We start from the raw sequence: 16081 nt of genomic DNA, 5'->3' as shown, positions 1-16081 counted from the left end.
CTAACACAAAAAAGTCACTCCCCCAGTTTATCTTGCTCCAAATTAAAGGTCACTAGTACTAAAAAAAAAAAAAAGGTCTGGCTTTAATGATAATTACTTAGAGTTATTTTCTACACTGTAAAAAGTGAAAGTTGACTTAACTTAAAAAAAATGTAGGAAACCCTACATTATTACATTATTTTTATTAATAATGTAATAATAAAAAAAAAAGTTAAGTGAACTTGACAATTTAAATAACTTATTTTTTTAATTATCATTTACTTAAAAATTTGAGTCAGCTTATCACTTTTTACAGTGTATGATTTATTTAATTATATGATTTATATTATTATTAATCCATTACACACGAGCAATTTTAGTTTAACAGTTATTATAAATGAATGTTAATATATTGAATATAATATAAATAAGTTGTAGAATCAATAGATAACGCTTTAAAAATGACTGTGACCTTACATGTTCGAGTCTCTATCACTATATTTCCAACTATATAAACTAACTTAAGTTTCACTTGTGACTGCACTGATAAAGCAAGATCATTTCTTTTATTTGTCCTCTTTCATGAACAAGTACTTTTTCATTGTAAATGCATTTAAATTCATCATATTCTTCAATCTCTTAACCTTTAGCAAAACCTTTCACTTTTAACCAAGTCTTGTGATTGGCTGTTCGCCACTGATGTTGCACATTCATGTGCACGTGCTCCACAAACTCAGGATCAAAGCCTGAGTTGACAAAGAAAGTTGATGATCAGAATCATGGTACCAAGAAAGCCGGATTGGAGTGGTTTGGTTTTGTCAACTCAAAACTAATCCCGTAGCTCTGAATTTGTTAATCTACCATCATGGTACAGGCTCCAGGAGACTTAAAGATAAGTCTCAGTTTGTTTTCAATAAAATCTTATTGATGTCTAAGAGAAATAACTGAGATTTCATTATGATCTTTGCCATGCAAACCCAAACACATACCGAGCTGTTCTGGCACTGCACACTGGAGCTGTTGAATCTGAGCGCCGTGACTCTGTGACTGACTCCTTGTATGTGTAAAACACACTCGTAGCCGCGCTGACCCGACTGAGGTTGTGGAAGGTTCCGGGCTTTCAGTGTGATGGGCTTCACCTCCCCTGCCGGTATCAGGATCTCCTCAGAGCGGACCAGTTGAGGACAGTCCTAAAGGAGTGAAGGGAGCGAGAGGTGAACGGGTAGTCAAAACAAACACATGCAAACACATAAAATCCTAAACCACCCGAGTGTACTCAGTAGAGAACATGAAAGCTAAATTGATAGAGCCTTATAGAAACATATAGTGCACAAAGAAATGAACACACTTCAGCTTCACACATGCTCCCTATGCTCACACACACACACACAGCAAAACCTTAGGTGCTCTTTAAAAGCATGTTGACGTGTTACTCTCTAAAAGCTGTGTGTGGAGATGTACGCTAGTAGGTCAGCCTGTGAGAGGCATCCCTAGTGTCTCTCTAATACCTAATATCTCTTACACACACACAAACACACACGTTTGTTTTTGTGAAAAGTGGGGACATCCCATAGGCGTAATGGTTTTTATACTGTACAAACTGTATGTGCTATTGCTCTACACCAACCCTACACCTAACCACACCCCTTACAGGAAACTTTGTGCTATTTCAGATTTTCAATACACTCCATTCTGTGTGATTCATAAGCGTTTTGAAAAGTGGGGACATGGTATCATCTATCTAAAGAAATAAATTACGAAGGCAACATTAATTAAAAATGTTGCGCCTTTCACTTAAAAGAATAATTTGTGCAACAAACGAAAAGAATTATTTGTGCAAACACAAACATGTTGTTTCATTTATATACTTAAAGTTGTTAATGAAAATATTTTTTAATTAAAATGAATAAAAATAAATGTTTAGTTTAGTTTTAATTATATATTAAAATTGTATTAATTTTAAAGTTAAAATAAAAAAATAAATAACATTATTTTATTTATGAACCACTATTGCCCTTGAAGATACCCACATAACCTTTTGTTATATTTAGCTAACTTCTAGGACAGCAATTTCCTCCCTAAAGTATAAGTTTAAAAACACACAAAGATACACAAACATACACTTATACACATATAAGCCTGCACATAGGAAAATGCAAATGCACATGCACACACACACACACACACACACACACACACACCATGAGTGATGGTGCACCGTAAGGAGTTTTTGCCTGTGTAAGTATAAGTATGTGTGTTTATTTTGTGCATATGGCTGTGTGTGAATAAGTGGGAAGTCTGTGTGTGCCGTGAGGGAGAATATTCCGGATATCGACTGCTAATTGCTCGCTGTGAGAGGGTGAGCAAGTGTGTTTACCACCTGACAGGGTGTAATGTAGCACATTGATCAGCTGAACACCTGCAAACACACACACACACACACACACACACACACGCGCACGCTCTCTAGTGAGGCGACCGTCGACTTCACACACACTTTTCAGCAGCTATTATTGGAAGCTCTTCCCCAGAGGTTTGTGATCCTGTAGATTTTCTACTGAGAGACTCTAACCTCAACACACTGTGTGTTTGTGTGTGTACCTCTGAAGCGTTGACGCGTCCCTCCTGGAAAGAGCAGCTGGAGGGGTCGTGGGTGCAGAGGTTTCTGTACTTGCACCAGTGGCAGCGGAAGGAACTGGTCACACAGGAAAGACACCTAAACAGATGGAAAGAGCGTGCGAGAGAGAGAGAAAGACAGAATAAAGTATTATTACCACTCTCATGATGTCCCTGATTTATGATCCAAAGCCCTTTTTTGAGGGTACTGGGAAAGTAGTCAGCATAAAACGTAGCTCTGGGTTTTAGATTAGCAATGGGGAGCAGGTTGTGCCTTTTGAGACCAGCACTGCTGTGTCCTTGACCTTTGCGGCTTAATGCTGAATAAATTAAAAGTGTGCTGCGGAAATTTGCATGTGCTGTTGGATAGCGCTGTGCCACTGAAACCCACATACAGACGTACTGCGGCTCTGCAAAGGTTAAAACTCAGAGGTAAAATTATCACTTTAGAACTGAGACAGACTTTATTAAGACATAGTCATGCCACGACATATGATTTGCATTAGGACTATATTGTCTGTGAGTGAGACAGTGGAGTGCCTGCGTAAATATGGAATGATCTTGGCAATCTAATTCTAATCGCAATAATTGTGATGCTAAGTATTATAATAGTTAACAAAAGTAATTGTGTTTTATTGTCCTTCTAAAAAGAAAAGTCTAGTCCATAGGTTAAATGTACATTTAGCAGAGAGTCATTAAGAGCAGTGCAAGTCCGGTGCTGCTAAACAAAGAAACTAGTTTTGCCTTTGATGATAGCAATATACTTGTGTTAACTGTAGCCCAAAATGGTACAGAAAACTGTTAAATAAAAAATAAGGTGTTCTTGTTACAGTGTAATTATACATTTAAGTACTGGTAAATATTAATCAACTACATGTACTTACAATATAGTTATGTAGGTTTATATAGTTATAAACCTATATATAGGTTTGGTTTAGCGTTACTTGCGTATTATTATGCATAATTTATTGTTATTAAAATAGTAAGCACATGTAACATGTATAACAAGGATACCTTAAAATAAAGTGTTACCAAAAATAAAATAAATAATGAAATAAAATAAAAATATATTTACAGAAAAGTATAATATTATATATTATTTGTAATATTTATATCCTGTAAGTATAATGCTATATTTATATTATTCTAAATACTAGAATATGTTGAATATCTGAGACAACTGTTGAAGATTAATATATACACATCTTATATAAAATATAAGAATACAATCACAATTACACCCAATACAGAACTTATGACTCTGATTTCAACATCTGAATAACAACAAAAAGCCAAGACAGTATAAAATTATCTGAAATGGTTTTTCACACCAAAACTGGTTTAGAACAATCAAATTCATTTTTAATTAAACGTGGATCATCACATGGTATTTGAAACTCATGTAAAGGCGTAAACAGTCAACTTAAGGGAAATTGGCAATTATTTAATTTACCGGTACAGACAAGTGTTTGAACGCACAGCTGTTTTTTTTTGGTTGTTATTCAGCAATTCACGGTGCGTTAATTGCGAGCACCATCTCACGGGAGCAACATGAGGTTAAGTGTTTCATTTAAGGCCAAAATTGAGATAAACCAGGGTTGTGATCCCTGTATCGCTTCACTTCCTGTGTGCCATCTCTACTTAGCTGTATAATCAGTATTCCAATATGCAGCAGGCAAACCACGTGAGAATACGGCCATACATTACGAGAATGTGTGTTTGCATGTATCTGTGTGCATGACTGCAGCGGAAAGCTTTCTATTCATCATTTATATGCAGATGAGCACAGCTTACGAGAAAAAAAACACGTGCAGAATCCATAATACCAACACATTCCAATAACACACTTACATCAGTCCCTCCGATTCAGAAGTAAAGCCATGACAGAGCGAGCAGGCCTTGTTCTATTTGTAGAGGAACATGTCATATATTTGATGTTGAGGAATCTTGGAGACGCTTCCAGAGCTATAAACCTCTATAGCACTTTGGCGTCCAATAGTTTGTGTTTTCTGCTTGATGGCTAAATTATGCAGTAGGATTATGCTAAAATATTCATCAGAGCCGGCTTGCCATTGGGCCACTGGGCTCAGATGGGCCAACCCGATTGGAGGGGCGAGATTCGTATATAAATCACGCGATATACCACGGTGTACTTAATCACTATATTGGGAACTCAAGATAAATTAGAGCATTTTACAACATTTGAAATGAAAAGGAGTGTGGGAGGAAAACAGTGCCAAAAACTGAGCCAGGTTGAACACACAAGGAGGGGCCATTCTGCCTCAGACTACCCATAATCCCCTGTGGCACTGGCACAGAATGCCAACAGAGCTCGGTGTGAGGTCTTTCACACGCGAGGGGTGCGTGTTCAGAGGGATTGGATACAGAGAGTTTGTTTGATTAGTTCCAGATCTGTCAGATGCTCGGGCGACACGGCCGTGAGAGAGCAAGGAAGCGACGGAAACGGGGAGGGGGCGAGTCTTTCGGCGCCAGCCAATCAGCGCCCTCGGAAGCTACCTCTTCCTGAGCCTTTTAGAAAGCTTCCAGCTACTGGAGGGCTCTGTGATCTCCTGCATCGAGCAGCATCTGTTCTCCGCAGAAGGCATGCTTATGAGATGTGGTTACGAACGCACACGAGAGGCTACGAATATACGCTAAAACACACATAAACACGCACACGAGGGGAGTTTGGAGGCGCGGCGTGAACAAAGACACAAAGATTGCTCAGACACAAGCGGTTGTTTATCAGCGGGCCTCCTGGAGAGTCGAGATGCAGTCAAAGTTGCTCCTCTCTGATCAGCCATCACAGCAGATGAAGTGGAATTGAACTGTGACAGACAGTGATGCCTCCAGCCGGAGCGCCAAACCCACAGCACACTTAGATTCAGCAATTCAGACATCTCAGCCTCGACACTTGAGAAATGTCAAGCAATCAGCCGGCATTTGCCATAATGGATGCTTTTTATAGCCACGAGGCCCTCGCCAGTCACGGAAAAGTGCAGCCTGGGAGGGATGTGACACTGGCGTCCTGCAAAAAACGATTTGGAGAGTTCAAATTCACTGCGAGAATCTGGTGCGGCGCCAGACGCAGCCTTGAGAAACTCTTTGAATATTATCAAACGCCCGTGGGCCCGAAACATTCACAGTTTTTCCATGTTACGTAACACTTTTGAAACATTCACAGCGTGCGGAGTGAGCTGGCTGAGCGCTGTGACACAACGCTGATACTCTACGACACAGGAAGTGAGAGAAATATCAGCAGGGCTGCGTATGTGGGACGAATACATCATAAAGACAAATATCACAGCAATGCGCCCCTGGGTAGATGGTATGACACATCGTATATCTCATGATGTATCAGAAAAAGAATTCCGATTGAGTCGTAAAGCTGAACAACATTCGCTAAACAACAGTTATGCAATCGAAAACAACAATGGTGGCAAACAATTCAATCAGATACTATTTGTTTTCTAATGACTTTTTGTCACAGATTCTTTTGTGAATGCTATTCCAAGAATCTTGAAAATCTTTAATAAAAATTATTATTAATCCTAATTATTATTTTGGATAAAAACTACTTGCGCTTCCCCTCTGAAAAAACATTCCCTTTCTGCTGGTGTTACAGACTGTATGGTCTCTATCAGATAACGTTACCCAGGAGCCCAAACTTGCATTTAATGTTGTGTTTAAATATCAACTCCTCAATGTCCTCAAACATTTTTTCCAATAATTCCTTAAGTTATGACTTAAGAGAGCTTAAAAAAAGCTATACTACCATTCAGAAGTTTGGGTAAGAAAAGGGAATCCAGGATGCACTAAATTGATTTAAAATAGAATTAGATACATTTACAGTGTTACAAAAGATCTTCTATTCTATTCTTTTAAACTTTCCATTCATCAAAGGATTCTGAAAAAAATGTATCATGGTTTTTACTGTATTTTGATCAAATAAATGCCACTGTAGAGAGCATAAGACTTTTGAACGGTACTGTATCAAAAAGAGCTATAAAAATAGAGCCATAAAATCATTAAATGACCAGAAATGTTCTAAGGCTCTGAAATCTGAGCTTTATCAGAGACATGAGAGATTCCTGATGTATTTTCTCAAAAGAGAAACCTGTAAAGATGGACATTTGAGCCTTTTTTGCTTAATTTAACCCATCAAGGGGAAATGATTGAGAAATTAACGAGTTCTCACATGCAGTTTTTCTTAGCTCTGGAAATGAGTTAAATGAAGTGTGTGTATACTCACAGCTGGTGCACGCTGCAGTTGTAGAACTTCACCTCTGTGCTAATTAGCATCTGACCCGTTTCCTTCGAGTTCAGTCTGAGCTCGACACCCGACCAGTCTGAAAAGAGAGCAAGAGAGTAAAAGATGAGAACATTTCTGTCACATTGCATTCTGTTGTGTTTGGTTTGCCACCCTTTTTTCAGCTTGCTTCATGCTCAAGCTGTCTTCTGATTAATACTTGGCATTCCTCGCATCGTATTCTCACAGTCAAGCGGAGCCTCGAGCAGCTCTGCAGTGCGTGGCATCCAAACCAATATGAGCATATTTGGTGCTTTTTTTTGTGGAGACATGCTATTGTCACACAGAACACAGCTGAGCCCTGCTGTTAATGTGAAACAGGCCTGCGGGCGGCAGCGTCGATGTAATGGCGGAGGAGCGGCTGGCAGCGCCGCAGAACACCAGCCAGGCCAATCCCGTTTGGCAGGGTGGCTGCGTGGAGAATGCCGATCGGCGTTCAGACCAAACGCTCACGCTCGATAAGCGGCCAGCTCCTTCATACTCAAATAAGCTCGAGCGCCGTCCCAAACAGGCAGCGATTCAGCTAGCATACAGTGTGTGGGAGTCAGCCGTGACCCGAAAGCACCACTTCCTTTCCTCTTCCCTCCTTCGCACCTGTTTCCGTGCCTCGTAACAGGGATGAACGGACTGAAGGGTAAAAGTTGGCTTTTTAAACATGTTTTTGGCACATATGCCAAGGAAAATAACTGGCACGCAATTCCCAAACGCCCAACCGTCTCATGCCTTGCAGCTATTGGAAATAAACTAAGAATAGAATTGGTCACACCCACCACTCAATGAGCGGGTATTTCCACACATGATCGATGCTCATATGTTCCTATCGAGTACCGATTCAGTCAAGAGAGACACGGCAAATATGAGGCACCGGGGGATTAGATGACATTTACCTGAGGGAGGCCACTGATTGGATAACGCTCCCCCCAACAAGAGCACGGGGGTTGTGGGTAAACAGAGCTGTCATTTACTGTGAGCTGGGAGGGGATTATTGTGATTCAGATAATCACAACCAACTTCTGCCGCATATGCGGCCATCTGCTTCCCAACAGAGGTTAGACGGAAAGCACATGTAGGAATTTGCCCGCAGACGAATCTTAGCTTTTGAAAAAATCAGTGTAATCTTGCTGTATAAGCGTCGCCAACAAAGTGAATACTTAAATGATACCTCTGTTGCCACGTATACAGTTACACCATGCGGTTTTTCACGGAACTGGATCCTCTACTTTTGGTTTCCTACACTGCGAACCGATCCCCGATTAAATTCATAACCACAGATGACTCTAAACCCGATTGTTGATCAGCGTTCGGGAAGAACTCCCTCCCTGGAGCTATTATGGGTAGGGAGAGGGCAAAAGGCTCGTCACCTGTAATGGGCGTAAGTGTATCAGAGAGCATGCCTGTAGCCCTGAGGCCGACCCGGGGTCGGTGTAGGCTCATTAGAGCCACGGTTGTACGTGGCCGGTGGGATCGATGGTGCGGCTCGAGTGTGAGAGCAGGCGGCACCGCTGAATGAAGCCCTCATTAGGAAGAGAGGCTGCTGGGTACGCTAGGGAGGGTCTATTAATAGAGCATCTATACAAGAGAATAGAGATCACCTCCCTGAGGGGAACAGGTAGACGGATGGATAAAGAAAAAACAAAAGAGATGTCAATTGATAGGGAAAGTTGAGTACATGGAGAGCAGGAGATATCAGGAGTAAATCTATGGGGGTATAAAATAGTGCGGCAATATGGAGTTTTAGTTTGAATAGTCTAGTTTGAATAAATACCTTGATCTGTGGGGATGATGGGAACATCTTTAGCAGCAGGAGAAGTGCAGAGAATCTGATTCCCATCCACTCTGCCCTCAACCTCCGTCAGGTTCCCGAAGGAGCATGTGATTCCAGCAGAAAGATCCGGAACATCTGTCACTTTCACCAGCAGCTAGATGGAGGAAAGAGATCAGATTAGAACAGGAGGTTTCAAAACAAAACAAAACAAAAAACACAAACAAAATAGTAAGAATCACTTTATTCTGAGAGCCATATTTTTGTTTCTCTTCAGGTTTCCCTATGGTGGATAGAATAAAATACAGTCTGGGCTTAAAAAAAAAAAAAGTATCTAGATATAGATATAAAATACAGATATTAGTTCACATAAACAATATATTTATTATGAAAACTCCTGGATGTGGGGTCACAGCAATGTTGACAAATTTATTTCAATAATTTTATTTTGAATTAATTTATAATATTTTATATTTATATTAGCATTATAGATACTTTATTTAGCATTATAGATACTTTAGTTTCACAACAAATTCCTTGTGTGTTTGCGTACACTTGGCGAATAAATATTCTGAAATAAATTATTTATATTCTGATAAATAATTATAAAAATATATAGTAATAAGTACTTTACAATACATTCAATTTTAATAATACTTTATTTTAATTAACTGACATTAATATTTAATTTTATTATGCTAATATTATTGGTATATTAAAATTACTTTATGATTTATAATTATTTTATTGTAATTGTAACAATTATTCTCTATTCATATTAATACGGCTTTGTACATTATTTTTTGTAAGAATTTATTTTATAATGTATATAAACATATATAAAAATATAGAGAGTGGGTAGGATGATACTCGAACGAAAATCAGGTCAGAACCACGAGTGCTATCCACCAAGCTATGGCTCCGAAATAAGCTATTTATTTCTGATCAAATAACCTCAGTCTTCTCACATGGGCAAAGTTCATTCTGCAGCACGCACCAGATGGTCTCACACAGCATAAACTCCAGCCATCATTACAGACTTAACCTTATAAAGACTCCTGCTCAAAGAGGGCATTTAACAATCCATCCATTCCTTCTCTATCTTTGAACTACATCTCCTGCATTTCACACGAATGCTCTCGCACATCTTCTCAAAGCACACATGGCCCTCTGAAGTCATTCTCTGGGGGACCGGTGACACACAGGACGGAGCTCACAGGCTATAAATACACACATTTCACATGCAGGCTGGTCTTCTCACCACTGAAGAAGAGGACAATTATTGCTGTGACATTTGTTAAGATTGCATGGACAACTTTTTTGCTTTTACCACATCGTTTTCAATAGTTCTGAGGTTACGATCAGACCATCTCATTGACTTTTGCCCTCTCTTTTGAAATTTCCAATGTCTATATGCCATCTAATTACTTCAAAACCACACGGATGCTCAATTCTGCACTCTTTATGCTAGTTCGCTGAGAGCGATAGCTACAGAATTGCTAATTAGCTGTCTTGTTATTTGTTGTAGATACACAAGCTGTACTCAAACATCGAGACAAGGCATTGTTTTGCTATAAAGAATTGTCTGACCATAACAACACTGACGAGGCGTGATTGGTGTCTCTATGTTTTGCCTTTGCTCCTTTCATTGCGCTTTTTTTCATTTCTCGTCACGGCTGCCGATGTGCAGGGAGGGCTAATTGTTGCTAGCATTTCTAATAAAGGTAATTTGATTGTTTTTGCTGCTTTTCATGCTCCTCCGGCGCCCGTGTGGATGGGTTTTGTTGTCATGGTGATGGTTTCCCTTCATCGTACGACACGCCGAACAGCGGTGACCCTGTTGTCATGTTGTCGAGCGCTACGGCAAGACAGAAACATCTAATTTAGAGCCGGACGCCTCATTATCTTAATCAGGTAGCTGTGATACAGTGACTCTATCTATTATCTGGACATCACAATTTTTTTTCCCTGGCTTCCTAGGGAAGTTTAACCAAGATGAATACCTTCAAACTTCCTGGTATGCCTGAGATAGTACTTTTTTGCACGAATAAGACGCATCTAGCAGGTTAAAACTAAAAATAATGTTCAAAACAAGAGTCTTAGCCCTGAATCGATGTCTCTGTCTTCTTGAACGCAACTCCTACTCCGGCCCACGTGCTTATTTGGCATCTCACCCACACATATACCTTTCCCAAAGGCCTCCGTTTCCAGATATCTCGCTGTTCAAGCCCTCCCACACAGCGCACGCTTTCCAAAACCCAAAACTGTTTATCTAGACATCGCACTGAAAACTAATTCATGCTAATTTTCTTGCTAGAAGGAATTCATGCTCCTGTATTTCAGTCAACATAACCTCGAGGTTGTTAAGGTGTTTATGTTCTTGTGAGTAAAGGTTATAAATGGTCTCACCGGTACGCTGGGTTCAGACACGGCGATGCTGTCCGGGTACACTGTGGCTTTCACACACTGGTTCAGTGTGGCGGCGAAACGGTACGGCTCGTTTGCCCGCTCGCAACGGTCCCTTTGAGAACATCTAGAAGAGAAAGACAGTGCATAGCAGTTAGTGGGGAAAATATTGGGACAAGCACAAAGATTGATGTTTATTAATTTGGCAGAAACTCAGTAGAAGATAACCCTTCTCTGAGCACATATCAATACTTAACAAACCAATAAACAAAAATAAAAATGAATTTATGAGGAATATTCACTAATTGTATTCTTTCATCACTTTCTCTCCCTCATGTCAAATCAAAATAGGAGTTAAAACACATTAAAAAACAACGGGTTGATGCAAAGTCCTGTACAATTACATAACACATACGAAAACATATACAGCATAATAATAACTCCAAAAATGAGGAAAAAGAATTTAAAAGTGATAAAAAGGAGCCTGAAGCCATACAGTAAAACTGAAGCAAAACTTTGCATAAAAAGAGTTTTCAAATCTCATTCAATTCACAAACGTTGCATTAAAATGTATGTTTGATACCATGAAGTTAAATCTGCCACAAAAAAATTGCATAAATGAGATTTCAGAACTATAGAAGAGGGGAATATTTCACATTTTTGCAGTTTGACAGTCCTCATTATGAAAAAGAGAACACTGGACATTCTTCAATAGATCTTCTTCTGTGTTCCTTGGAGGAAAGAAAAACGCATGGATTTGGAACGAAACAATGGTGAATTAATGATCTGTAATTTCCATAACTTTCTTTTCATTTTTTTTTTTTAATTTCCCAGTGAACTACATTTAAAAGTGTGGGTTGGTATGGTTTTTCAAATGCTTTTACAAGAAGTCCCTCATGCTCATTTGAGCAAAAATGCAGTGAAAACAGTAATAATGTGCAATATTATAACAATTTAAAACAACTGTTTTTTAAAATGTAATTTATACCATGCTCCAAGTTGAAATTTCAGTAGCCATGACTCTAGTCTTTAGTATTGGATATGGTAGTGTATCCCTTTGACTTTTAAGTGTGTTTCATTTTCACACAGGCTGCATGAGCATCACTGCTGACTTTAGCTGCTGTCCTTGGTGCTGAACACTTTCATATCACCACTCTCCCTGAAAGAGCCATCAGTGTCTTCTAATTCCAGACATCACGCGACTAAAGCTGTCATTACTGTCTCAAGCCAACAATGTTCATACCTTATACATGTATAATTCCAGAAAAAGTCCTCTTATTCCTCTCAAAGTGTTTTTTACTTAGCACAAAGCATTGATGGACAAGAAAATGCCTTTTTTTTCATGCTAAATTACCATTTTTTTTGTTGCATTTACACATAGACTAGCATAAACTACTATGGCTGATCCATCCTACAGTTATAAATCTCACTGTACTTCTGCAAATCTGAGGATTGTTATTTTTACTTTTCACACCACACTCATTCAGCCTGTCACTTGGTTTTGACTCAGCCTCCCTCTCTCTTTGCTCCTCTATCTTTGACAAAGAGAGTGTAGGCTTGCAATTTGCCGTGTCTTTTTAACATGCCTAATGCTCTGGGGGGGAAGAAATGACACTTAATGTGCTTTCAGATGTCCGGGACGGCTTGTGCATACTTCACTGTCTGAAAACGTGGGTGTGGGTTTGTCTGCGCGAGTGTGTGTATCTCTCCGAGCCACCAAATCCAGGCGCCGGGTTTGATTTTGGAGGAGGAGGTGGGTGTACTTGGGATGCTGCGTTGCCATGGCACCAGGAGACGGCCATTATAATGTGTGTGTACATGTAAGTGTGTGTACTTAGTGGGTAACCTCTTCTCTCTCTTTCATTAAATGAAGAGTGTGTGTTCCCAGTACACATCGTTTTGTCTCCAGAGGGGTTTATTCTGCCTCTCGACAACCCTGGTCCTCTAAAGACCTGAATGAAATGCTTAGAGAGCTGTATACGCGTCAAAGAAAATGCCTTAACACACAAGCACACACATACAATATGATTCATATTTACTTACAAGGTTTGTTGCACCAAAATGTGTGGGTTTCTTTTTAATATTTTTAGTTTGACTACTCTCTGGGCCTGAATTAAACAGGTTGTTTTAGCTTTAATATCAGCAACCTTTAATATGCAGATGAGCTGTTGTGACTGACTAAACTCTTTGCATTGACATACTGAAAACCGAAAGCTATTGACATACAGCTGTTAATTATGAATAAGCGTTGATATTTTAAATGTGGTAGTAATATGTTACAGATTGTATGTGACAAGCTTTAAGATTTATGAATGACCTGTTTTCAGTGTGTGTGTAAGAGAGAGAGAGCAAGAAAAAGAGGAGGGTAATGGTAGTGGTGGGTTAACCTTTGAGTTTTTCTCTACCGTCTGCTTTTAGCCCCATGCACCAGACAGGCAATTACAGTGTCTTTCCTTCTCCTTACACACTCAACACACACACCTCAGCCCTGATGAGCAGAGACAGACGACAGGAGAAGATTTTCCCTTGTTTCTTTCCTGCGTTCTTACCAGCATCCCCAAAACATCCCACGAGGTGTGTGGCGAGACATCTGATTGAGCAAAGCTCTGAGGGAGGAGAAGACGGGACGTTTTATAGATGAAGAAATGTCTCTCTTTTAAAATAAAGCTGAGAAGAAAGCTGTGGGAGTGTTGTGAACTCCTCCCCAGGAGGGTTCAGATGAGATGGAGAAGAGAACAGAGGAGTCACGATGAGATGAGTAAAGTTGGGACAAGAGGAGAAGAAAGGGAGCGAGAGAAAAAAGAGAACAAATGAGAAGGGGAGACCAAAATGAGATGTGAAAAACGAGATGAAAAGAGAAGAGAAGTACAGGAAGAGGCAAAATGAGACAAGATATAGACAAGGCAAAAAGAAGAGACGAGTGAAGAGGCAACACAACAATATATGAGAAGAGGAGACATTAGACGAGAAAGAGCCAAAAAAAGATGAGATGAGACGCAAAGACAAAGCTGAAAATTGAAAATGAGTGAAGATGAGAAAAGAAAAGAAAACAGATGAAAAGAGAAAGGTCCAGTTGAGAAGACGAAAAAAAGAAGTGACAAGAATTGGAGATAAGAGAAAGCTGAGATGAAATAAAAGAGTCAAAATGAGAAGAGACAAAGGGCTAAAATGAAATTTGATGAAAAGAGAAAAGATGAGATAAGACAAAAAGAGAAGGGTTGAGATGAGATGAAAAGAGAAAAGAGGAGATGAGACAAAGAAGAGAGGGATCGAGATGAGACAAATACAGATAAGAAGAGGAGACGAGAAGAGGACACGAGTAAAGATGAACAGAGAAGTGTCAAGAAGAGATGAAAATTTAAAACAAGAGTGAAGATGAGATGAGAAGAAAAGAGAAGAGAAGAGTTGAGATGAGACAAAAGAGAAGAGTTGAGATAAGACAAAAATGAGAGGAATCGAGATGAGATGAGACAAAAAGAGAAGTAAAGCAAACAGAAAAGGTCAGATGAGATGAAAAGACTAGTTTTTGTCAAGACTAGTTGAGTGTAGATGAGACAAAAAGAAAAGAGAGGAGGTGAGGCGAGACAACTAGAGAGACGAGATGAAACAATACAATAAGAGTGAAAAACCCAGCACCAGTGTAAATCGATCTCTCATCTCCATACTGCCCCAGTATTTGTCCAACAGGTGAAATAATTCACTCATAAACAGCCTGTGAGGGTGAATCTGCTTCCATTCCTCCAAATCAATTAGGAATTCATTTAGCTGAGCACCAATCCCATATCACCTGAACACAGACCAGCACCACCTAAGTTCATTACAGAGACAGAGGAGTAAATGGTGAGGCCATGTAATGAGCAGCGTTTGATTGTTATAACCATAATCGCTGTTTGAATGAACGTTTAAGCATCTATACAGCAATCCTTCTGAACGTGTGCAAATATCAATGACATTTAACTTATGAACTGATGAAGTGATGAGTTGTTGTTGTTTGCCAAAGAATTTTGTTGTGACTATACTTATATCAGTTTAAAGAAAAGACACCATCATGTCACTGCTTTGTGAGATGAGATCATGATCCTTTATACTGCCACTTTATACGGTTTTGATAGTAGTAAGAAAAGTAATGACTCAAGATAACAAAAGCCATGTTGTTCAGTCATACACAAGGTTGTTGCCACCTATCTTTTGCAAAAACTATGGCTATATAATTGGAATGATATACTAGAGTACTGCATACTATAGTATGCAAAAAATACTCAATATGCAATGATAAATGCTGCATGACAAACATACAGTATGCTATATTATTATCACATGATATCCCTGTGTTTGATGCATGACATGATTAAACGTTTAATAAATAATGAAATAATTAATACAAATATTAAATAAATAAAAAGTATTATTTATTAAATTAGATGAGTGTAACACTTTATTTAATAAATTAATATATACATTACACTGAATTATAATTTAATTGAATTATAAAATTGAATTATAAAATTGTAAAATGTATGTATTAATACATTTCTAAATTAAACAAATTAAGAAATGATTTAAGAAATGAATGTATACATTAATTATAAATTATTTTTAAGTAAATATAATTGATTCTAGAATTACTATGGAAGCCCGTTTCCACCACTGAATAAAAAATTAAAAAGGTAATTGTGACATTTTATCTCACAATTCAGACTTTTTTTCTCATAACTGCGTGCTACAAACTCGCAATTCTGACTTTTTTTTCTCATAATTGCATGATATTAACTCACAATCGCGAGTTAAAAAGTCGTAATTGTGAGATATAAACTTGTAATTCTGAGAAATAAAGTCAGAAATGCGTGATATAAACTCGCAAATGCGAGACAAAGTCGCAATTCTGAGAAATAAAGTCAGAACTTTGAGATATAAACTCACAATTCTGAGAACATGTCATTCCCACCCTCCCCCAAAACTGGATTTGAACTTTTTGCCAGTTTATATCACACAATTCTGACTTTATAACT

General features: G+C 38.8%; 1 protein-coding gene across 4 annotated transcripts in view; it reads right to left on the bottom strand.

Annotated features, from left to right (window-relative positions):
* plxna2 (plexin A2) overlaps window positions 1–16081 on the bottom strand; it is a 209177-nt gene that overhangs the window by 66632 nt on the left and 126464 nt on the right. For 3 of the 4 annotated variants that reach the window (XR_009268738.1, XM_058762507.1, XM_058762508.1), the window contains exons 6-10: window positions 11076–11199; window positions 8670–8823; window positions 6848–6944; window positions 2581–2695; window positions 969–1169 (exon numbers count right to left, since the gene is read on the bottom strand). Coding sequence is in view for 3 of the 4 variants with exons in the window: in XM_058762507.1 (XP_058618490.1) it covers window positions 969–1169; window positions 2581–2695; window positions 6848–6944; window positions 8670–8823; window positions 11076–11199 (691 nt within the window). In the remaining variant the exon portion in view is untranslated. Of the gene's footprint in view, window positions 1–968; window positions 1170–2580; window positions 2696–6847; window positions 6945–8669; window positions 8824–9682; window positions 10525–11075; window positions 11200–16081 lie in introns of those variants that run through there. The other variant, XM_058762509.1, reaches the window with a different exon arrangement.

This window comes from Onychostoma macrolepis, chromosome 23, assembly GCF_012432095.1.
Source record: "Onychostoma macrolepis isolate SWU-2019 chromosome 23, ASM1243209v1, whole genome shotgun sequence".
Classification (NCBI taxonomy): domain Eukaryota; kingdom Metazoa; phylum Chordata; class Actinopteri; order Cypriniformes; family Cyprinidae; genus Onychostoma; species Onychostoma macrolepis.
The sequence above is the reverse complement of the archived record's forward strand: the minus strand, read 5'-3'. Positions and strand labels throughout refer to the sequence as shown.